Source organism: Cynoglossus semilaevis, chromosome Z, assembly GCF_000523025.1.
Source record: "Cynoglossus semilaevis isolate Cse_v1.0 chromosome Z, Cse_v1.0, whole genome shotgun sequence".
NCBI lineage: Eukaryota > Metazoa > Chordata > Actinopteri > Pleuronectiformes > Cynoglossidae > Cynoglossus > Cynoglossus semilaevis.
This window is the reverse complement of record NC_024328.1, coordinates 15,095,379-15,104,473: the sequence shown is the minus strand read 5'-3', so window position 1 is coordinate 15,104,473 and position 9,095 is coordinate 15,095,379. Positions and strand designations below refer to the sequence as shown.

Sequence of the window (9,095 nt, the reverse complement as noted above, 5' to 3'; positions counted from 1 at the left end):
CATATTGGACCACAGACTACACGGCCCTATTCCTAAATATAAATATACACCCAACATTTTTTTTCTCAGCGGCAGGTGATAGCATTAGCTTAATTATTCACACTTAATTGACCGTGAGTGTGAATGTAAGCGTGAATTGTTTAGTTTCTGAGTGTAAACTAATGATTGGACTAGAAAAAAATGTCAGTGGTGTAACCCCACCCTCATCCAACACCGAGAAAGACTTTAGTTTTTTTTTACCGCCACGTACCGGCTGGAGTGTGTACTTCGGTGTTACTGACGTTCCACAAACTCGTCAACTGAGAATGGACGGAATTTAATTGGGTTTTCAAAAACACACTGTTTTATATGTAAATAATCAAAAATACCACGTTTAAGTTTCCGCCTTATCGTTCCGTGGATATTAATTCAACCCTGATCCGCGTCGTTCACAGTCCACACGATGACGCTGTTCTTTATTAGCATTATTATTGTATATATATTTTTTTTAATTTTAAACTATACTCCTTAATATTCATGAATGCGTCCTCCCCGAACGTCAGCGACGCAGCGACGGTTCTCCGAGCCTTCCATAGAACGGAGGGCTGGTGGTGGAGGGAGGAGGGAGTAGAGACAGCATGGAAGAGCCTGGGCACAGCTCTGCTGACAACACCGAGCATTCGACAACATAAGAGGACGAATCCATTTTCAGCAGCTCTCCTGCTCCGCGGCAGGAATAGAACCAGCAGCGGGATCGTATCAGAACGCAGAGAGAAGAGTCGAAGGAGGGTACACACACACACACACACGTACGGACAGAAGGGAGACAGAACGACGCCCCGTTTTTTGGTTTTTTTTTTTTTTTTGGAAGCGTTCACCTATGTTATAGATTCGAGTTTCCCTGGATGCGATTCGCGGAGCGGGATGGAGCCAATGTCCACGTCGGCTTCGAGCAGAGAGGAGCAGCGACCGAACGTCGGCAGCCGAGGATGCTCGGACGTGAGCACTTGTTAGAGGCTGTCATCTTCGGGATGGAGGAGGCGTTTGGGGGGGTTGTGGCAACTGGCGACTTGTAACGATGTGGACTGGAGAATATATTTGGCCGCGTAACCGAGTAACCGTCTCTCTCAGCGATTCGCACCGCGTTCGTAGAATGTAGCTGAGGAGAGAGCGGCCGATGAAGGCCTGAGATAAGCGCCACTGAGAGAAGGAGCGGACTCCCTGCCGACGTCCTCGCCTGAGCTGTCCGTGGTGCTGAAGAGAGCGGCTCGACTTCCCGTCAGTTCCTCCGCACCACGTCGATAGGTGACGCAGCGGGGTCACCAGGCACGGACAGCTGCCGGCTCGACCGAGTCGGCCGGTCTTGATTCTCGTTCATGGCTCTGGCACGCAAAATCAAAACCCTGCTGACCGTCAACATCCTCGTGTTCGTGGGGATCATCCTGTTCTCGGTGTACTGCAGGATCCAAGACCGATCTGGAGAGCTGCTCCAGCTGGGACGAGCGTCCGATCAGAGGCTGAGGACCAGGAATGGTAAAGTTCCCAACTCCGTGGAGAGACAGTCAATTCTCCAGCGACTTGAGAGGCTGGAGGACGTGGTCTACAACCAGTTAAATGGTAGGATACATCCTAAACACTCCCCCACCCCACAGACCCCCAAGCCCCAATAACAGTAGTAACAATTTTTGATACATAACACGGGTTGTAATGACGTGGGATTTGTTTTGCGATATGTCGTCAAGATTGACGTCAGTGATTATATCAGATGTGTTCAAATGTCTTCACCAAGGCTTGGCTATAAGCTAAGCTAGCTAACTCCCCCCCCGCCTGCGAACATGGGAGTGTCATTAACGCCACCTACTGGAACTAGGCTTTCGAGTAAACATTTCATCTAAAGAGGATCTGGACTTCAGAAAAAGAATAAAATACAGGGCAACGATATAAACATTGGTGACAAATACTTTCTGTCAGACTTTTTTCTTTTTTTTTGCCGATGTACCGGATAATTTATACCTAGAATTTGCTCACTAACAAACTGGGGTCAATGGAGGTTTCACGCCATGAAATGTGATCAACTCCAATCCTCCTTTGGGAATGGATAGTGAGAGGAGCACACAGATGGAAAACATCATCTTGGTTTTTTGTTTTTTTCTTTCCTGAGTCCTTGAGTCCTTTAATCATATATCCTTGAATCCCAGCTCATTGTGCACAGACCATAAATACTCCCCAGTAGCCGTTGGCAACAGCTGAAGTCAACGATTGACCCTGTGGACCAGTTATAATGACCAGCCAGACGTCTTCTTGTTTATAATCTACCATAATTAGCTGTGCGGGTTAAACGGTGGACCAATTAGAGCTGAGAGAATTCAAGAATTGGAAAAAAAAAATTACATTTAAATTCAGGAGCACTGAGATAAAGATTAAAGCCTGAATATCTAAATATTTATTGTTTTTGTTGTTGGTTTTTTCTCATTAAATGAAAATAGAGAATTCATTTCTCTATGACCGTTTGAGGCAGAAACACCAACAAAATTAGCGGAAACGATACGTATCACGATACAGGCAGGGCAACGATACGATATATTGAGATACTGTAGTCACGACGATATTGAGTGTGCTCCCCCCAGACCCCTAGTGTAACTTTACTTCCGCACAGGGGTGTGTATTGGCAAGAATCTGGCAATACGATATGTATCACGATACGGGGGCAACGATACGATATGTTGCGATACTGTAGTCACAACGATATTGGGTGTTCTTTTCCCCCCAGTGTCACTGTAGTCCCAGTGTGATCCTAGTCTCAGACTCTGTTCCATCTGAACATCAGTTCCTAACACTGGAACAGAGGGATCTAGATTTGGAATCACTAGAGAAGAAAGAAAAGAAAAAGAAAATGAACCAACACCAGGAATATTGGTGAGAAAAAAAATCAATAACTGATGGAGGAGGAGATTGATACGGGATCAGGAAATGGAAATATCACGATATTTCAGTGTAACGATACTTTTTATTACACCCTTCGTTTATCCTCCAGACTTGGGGGGGGGGGGCACGCTCTTAAAACTGACGATTGTTGAAATGATTGAAGTGACCGCTCCGATATTTTACTGCCCGATGAGTCATTGTTTGAGGTGGGCTGTGGTCCAGAGGCTCATCAGCCATGCACATCACTCCCGCCTGGCTCTGTTTATGCGCTGATGGGAAGGCAGAGCGGGCCGAGCCGCGGAGCCAGATACGCTTCTTATCTCAAACGTGCAATTACAGCGGAGAAAGCAATGCTGTCTATATGCTAAGCCTGCGGGGCCAGAGTGTGATGGGGGGGAGGGTGGAGGGGGCGAGTGAGGAACATCACACACTCTTCTACACACACACACACACACTTTGACCTTATCCTAATGATACACATCTCCATGTGCCTGTTTGTTGTTGTGCAGTATGAGGTATGAGGTGTGTATATATGTATACATATATATGCAGTATATACATACATATATATACAGTATATACATACATATACATATATACATATGTATATATGTATATGTATGTATATATATATATATACATACATATATGTACAGTATATATACATATATACATATGTATATATATGTATGTGTATATATGTATACATATATACACATATATCTATATATGTGTATATATGTATATGTATGATATGTATATGTATGCAAATTAGGCCGTGGTCTGTGCCACAACACAACCACGGCTGTATGAAAATATCCCTCCGCTGAAATATCGCGATATCTCCTTATCCTGATCCCGTATCAATCTCCTCCTTTTTATCCCCAAATTCCCAGTCATATATTGTCATACCTTTGACTACAGTTACATTGTTGGGAAAAAACTCAATATATCGTTGCGCCTACATTATCGCGATATATCGTATCGTTGCCCCTGTATTGTGATACGTATCACGTCGCCGGATTTTTGACAATACACACCGCTAATTTTGTTGGTATTCCAGCCTCAAATGTTCATTGACCTTATTAGAAAAATCCACAAACTATAGTTTAGCATAGCAGATTAGCATCGACTTATATCGTATCGCCTAAGACAAATATTATCGTAGACTCCATTCAGTACTTTACAAACCTGCGACTATTAAGCATTATCCCTTCTTTTAAGTAATGACATTTTAATTTATCAACTTTTTTCGGAGGCTTATTTTTTGGACGGCGACGACAATGAAACCCTAACCCTGACTCCGCCCTCATCCAATAGCCGCTAGCATTGGCTCCAGCTCCCCTGACAGAAGGATTAATCTTTAAAAACTTTATCCGGAGGTAAACTGAATATAGTAATATATAGTATATAGTATAGATAATATAGTATTTTAGACTTTGACAACACGCAGCTGTTTTGGCAGAGATAAAGCGACAAAGCGGACACAGTAGATATCGCAGAGAGAACTCCACACAGGAGAAATTTTTTTTCAGGCTTGAACACGAACCCATTCTCAGGCCACAGTCTAAGAGTGAGAGCATCCACATTATGGAGCGTCACCGAAGCGTGGCATGCGGGGAGAGGAAGAGAATAAGGCAGCGAGATTCACTCCAGCTTCCAGATTCCATTGTAATCCCCTCCACATCCCGCCAACATAAGTGGCTGTGCCCCGGAGCAGAGTCCAAATCCCATTCTTCCATTCATTCTCTGCTCTATATGCTGGTCAGGGTCATAGGTCAAAGGTTACCATTAAAGGAAGATGGAGATCCTGGAAGGAACCCTCGAACACGGTGGCGAACATAAGAACTTACAGAACTTAAATATTTATTAAAATTATTTAAACTCTATTTTAAATCAGTTAGTTGATTTTTTTAAGGCGATGTTCGATATAAACTTTATGCCGATATCACAACATTGTCCAAACACTTAATTTCTGATTCCGATATCAACCGATACTGCTATATATATATATAGCATATATATATATGTATACATACATATATATATATATACAGGGCAGTGGTGGTCCTGGTGGTCGAGGAAGTTAAGTGCCGCCTGCTCACTAAGGTGATGAAAAAAGCTTGGTTTCTCAGAATCTTAACTCCCCCCCCCCGCCCCCCCCCCCGATAAAATGAGATGCAATGCTACCATCTAGTGACTTCCACTTGAATATACAGCCGTTTATCCCCAAAAACAAAATTTTTTAGGGCACACATTATTTAGTGAACCCCTGGCATTGCGTTATTGGGTTTCATTGTCGGAGGAAAAGCTATAACGATTTTTACAGATATTACATAATTATGTTAAGATCGGGCCGATAATATCGATCGGCCGATATTATCGGACATCCCGAGATTTTTTCCATTCTTTACTCTGTGGTGTGAACTTTGACGGAAGTCAAATACCTGTCAAAAGAGACTTATCGTCATTATCTTTACGTGTTTTTTTTTTTTTTTACGTTCCCACTGTTTCGGACTTTTGCCCGTGGACAGGACTCAGAGATGTTCACCGTGGATCCGTTGCTCCACTGTTCTGTTCTCTTGTTCTCCTCTGCTCATTACGTTGACGTCTCTGTCCGTGTGAGTTCCGCGGCGTTGTCACCAACAGCCTGTGTAATGATACCCTCTGTACAAGCCGGGTCTCTGAGCTGCGGTACGATCACGATGACACCCGTCCAGGATCTCAGTGGGCTTCATCTCAGCGTGACCCCCCCAGGTACCCCCTCTTCTCATCTCACATTCACCCTGACTGTCTCTCTTTTTTTTCTTTTTTTTTTTTGTTTGGCAGGTTTAGCAAAGCCCATCGGCCTGGTGGAGGGACCGGGAGGACTCGGCCAGGGGGGCGCTGCTGCCACCCTGGGTGAGGATAGCAGAGAGGCGGAAGGGAAGTACGAGGAGTACGGCTACAACGCTCAGCTGAGCGACCGCATCTCCCTAGACAGAAGTATCCCAGACTACAGACCCAAAAAGTACGTTGTTTGTTCTGATCATTTCACACATTTTCTAAAAAGTTCTAAAGTTTCCAATAAAAGATCTGCAGGGTTTGGAATTAGGGCTGTGTTAAAACTGGTGAAATAATACGGGTCACAATACAGTGGCAACAGTGCGATATATCGCGATATGCTGCAATGTTATGGGCACAAGGATATATTGAGTATTTTACTGTTACTAACATTTGAAGAATACATTTTTTTGGTCAAGGATGAGAACATACAAGGAATTTGACTGAACAAAGCTGAACAAGAAGTTACATAAAAACAAGAGGATAAAAATAAGGAAACAATATACATACTTACCAACCTGCATATATATATACATATATATGTATATATGTATATATACCTTAGCTGCATATATATACATACTGTATATATGTATATGTATATATATACACATATATGTGTATATGTATGTATGTATATATGTATATATGTCTATGTATACATATACATGTATATATGTATGTATATGTGTATATATATATACATATATACATGTATATATGTATATATATATACACATATACATACATATATACATGTATATATGTATATATATATACACATATACATACATATATACATGTATATATGTATATATATATACACATATACATACATATATACATGTATATGTATACATAGACATATATACATATATACATACATACATATACACATATATATGTGTATATGTATGTATGTATATATGTATATATGTCTATGTATACATATACATGTATATATGTATGTATATGTATATGTATATGCAGTATATATATATATGTATACGCGTAAATGTTTCACATTTCAGTGTGATAGTAGTTTTGAAGGAACAAATATGAGAAGTATATGTTTGAACAACATCACATTTTTAATAAATAAAACATTATTATAAATAATTATGGATCATCTTAAAAATCCCCAAAGTCTCAAGACTATTGTAGAACTGGATGGACACCATCAGGGAATATGAAATACAATAATTAAATTAGTGATAATAATGACAGTGATATTGATGACAGCGATAATCAGCTCTGTCTACTCTGACATTCCTTCGTCCATTCATGAGCTGAAGTGTCACGGTGTCGGAGAACAAGACAAACACAGGGACAGTGGAGAGTGTAACAGTACACTCAGTGTTTTATGTCACTTCATCAATGTCATCTTCTCATAAAGAAAGGAATGTGTGAAGACGGGAAACCTTGAAATGAAAAACCAAGCCAACAGTCACTACGGCGTTCTCTGTAGCCTGGCCAAAATAAACCAAAGCAACGTGAAAGTCTGGCGACTGTTGCGTCCAAAACGACGACGACGAAGTTGACGACGGTGTTGTTCACTTCAATCCCCAGGTGCAGGCAGCTGTCGTACCCAGAGGAGTTGCCTCAGATTTCCGTGGTCTTCATCTTTGTCAACGAAGCGCTCTCTGTCATCCTGCGGTCGGTGCACAGCGTGGTCAACCACACGCCGTCACACCTGCTCAAGGAGATCATCCTGGTGGACGACAACAGCGACAGTGGTAGGTGAACGCCCCCCCACCTTGCCCCACCCCCCGGGCCTCCATCTGTTGTGTTAACAACCCCAGCAGAATCTCAGATCAGCCCTGACATTTACCACATATTTACTTAAATTATTGTCTAATTATTAATTAAACATCATTTGGAAATGTATGTATGTTTGATTTATATGATTTAATATGTGTGGGAAATTACGATGTTTACGGAGTATATTTGGTTGGCGGCTTTTATTTTGAAAAGACGGGCTGTACACACTGTTAGCAAAATAAAAGAAATAGTAAAAAGTTGAGATATAGGGAGTGCGATTTAGACTAACGATTGAGATCAAACATACGTTTCAAATGAACATATTATCGCCCGTGCTAATTCATTAACTAATGAATTAATTAATGAATTAATTAGACAAAATGTCATTTTAAAATTTTCTGCTCTTATTTTTCAGTGGAGCTGAAGTTCAACCTGGACCAGTACGTGAACAGACGTTACCCCGGCCTCGTGAAAATAGTGAGGAACAGCAGGAGGGAGGGGCTGATCCGAGCCCGAATCCACGGGTGGAACGCGGCCACCTCCCCCGTGGTGGGCTTCTTCGACGCCCACGTGGAGTTCAACACCGGCTGGTGAGAGAAGCTTCGGGTTTCAGTTTCACGGGAGGCCGTGATTGGCCCCGCTCTTGTCACGTGATCTGCAGTTTGACTGAAATATTCTGACGTGTTTTTTACCGCGACAGATGTGAGACGGCGTTTTGAAGAAAAAATATCTTTCGCAGCGATTTTTAGCAGTGATCTTTAGCGTGATCTTTCGCGGTGTTTTTTCGCGGTAATCTTTCACAGTGGTCTTTCTCAGTGGTCTTTCACAGTGATCTTTCGCGGTGGTCTTTCGCAGTGATCTTTAGCAGTGATTTTTCACGGTATCTTTCGCAATGATCTTTAGCAGTGATCTTTCGCGGTAATCTTTCGCAATGATCTTTAGCAGTGATGTTTCGCAGTGATCTTTAGCAGTGATGTTTGGCAGTGATTTTTCGCGGTGATCTTTCGCAGTGATCTTTAGCAGTGATCTTTCACAGTGATCTTTAGCAGTACTCAGTGCTTCCAAAGAAATCCCAAAAATGAAACACATGACAACTGAATAAATTAAATGAACCAAAATTCTTTCTATTAATGTGTGTAAAAAAAACACCCAACAGCGAGAACGCCCCCTACCGGACACTGTAAAACTACTTTGTTTCACATCTTTTTTCAGTACTCAAGGAATCAGAATTTTTTTTTTGACCCATCTGTTTTTTGTTTGTTTTTTTTTCACATCTCTTGTTGTTTCTTCTATGAAATGTTGAACTCTGACCTGCAGTTCAACTTTGATTGAACTCCGTTGAAGGTTTTTTCCCCTTCACTCACCTTCCTGTTCCGGCGTGCAGGGCTGAACCAATCCTCAGTCGTATTAAGGAGGACCACTCTCGCATCATTCTGCCGGCCATCGACAACATCAAGTACAACACCTTCGAGGTGCAGCAGTACGCCAACGCCGCCCACGGCTACAACTGGGGACTGTGGTGCATGTACATCATTCCCCCGCAGGAATGGCTGGACAAGGGCGACGAGACTGCCCCCATCAGGTGTGGGTTTATTGAACGTTTACAC

The 9,095-nt window shown here is 42.2% G+C and overlaps 1 protein-coding gene across 1 annotated transcript in view; it reads left to right on the top strand.

Moving 5' to 3' along the window:
- The first annotated feature begins 527 nt into the window (after positions 1 to 527).
- galnt9 (polypeptide N-acetylgalactosaminyltransferase 9) overlaps positions 528 to 9,095 on the top strand; it is a 13,952-nt gene continuing 5,384 nt past the window's right edge. The window contains exons 1-5 of the mRNA XM_008336584.3: positions 528 to 1,596; positions 5,734 to 5,914; positions 7,297 to 7,463; positions 7,904 to 8,078; positions 8,873 to 9,070. Coding sequence (XP_008334806.1) covers positions 1,356 to 1,596; positions 5,734 to 5,914; positions 7,297 to 7,463; positions 7,904 to 8,078; positions 8,873 to 9,070 — 962 coding nt within the window. The 5' untranslated portion in view covers positions 528 to 1,355. The remainder of the gene's footprint in view (positions 1,597 to 5,733; positions 5,915 to 7,296; positions 7,464 to 7,903; positions 8,079 to 8,872; positions 9,071 to 9,095) is intronic.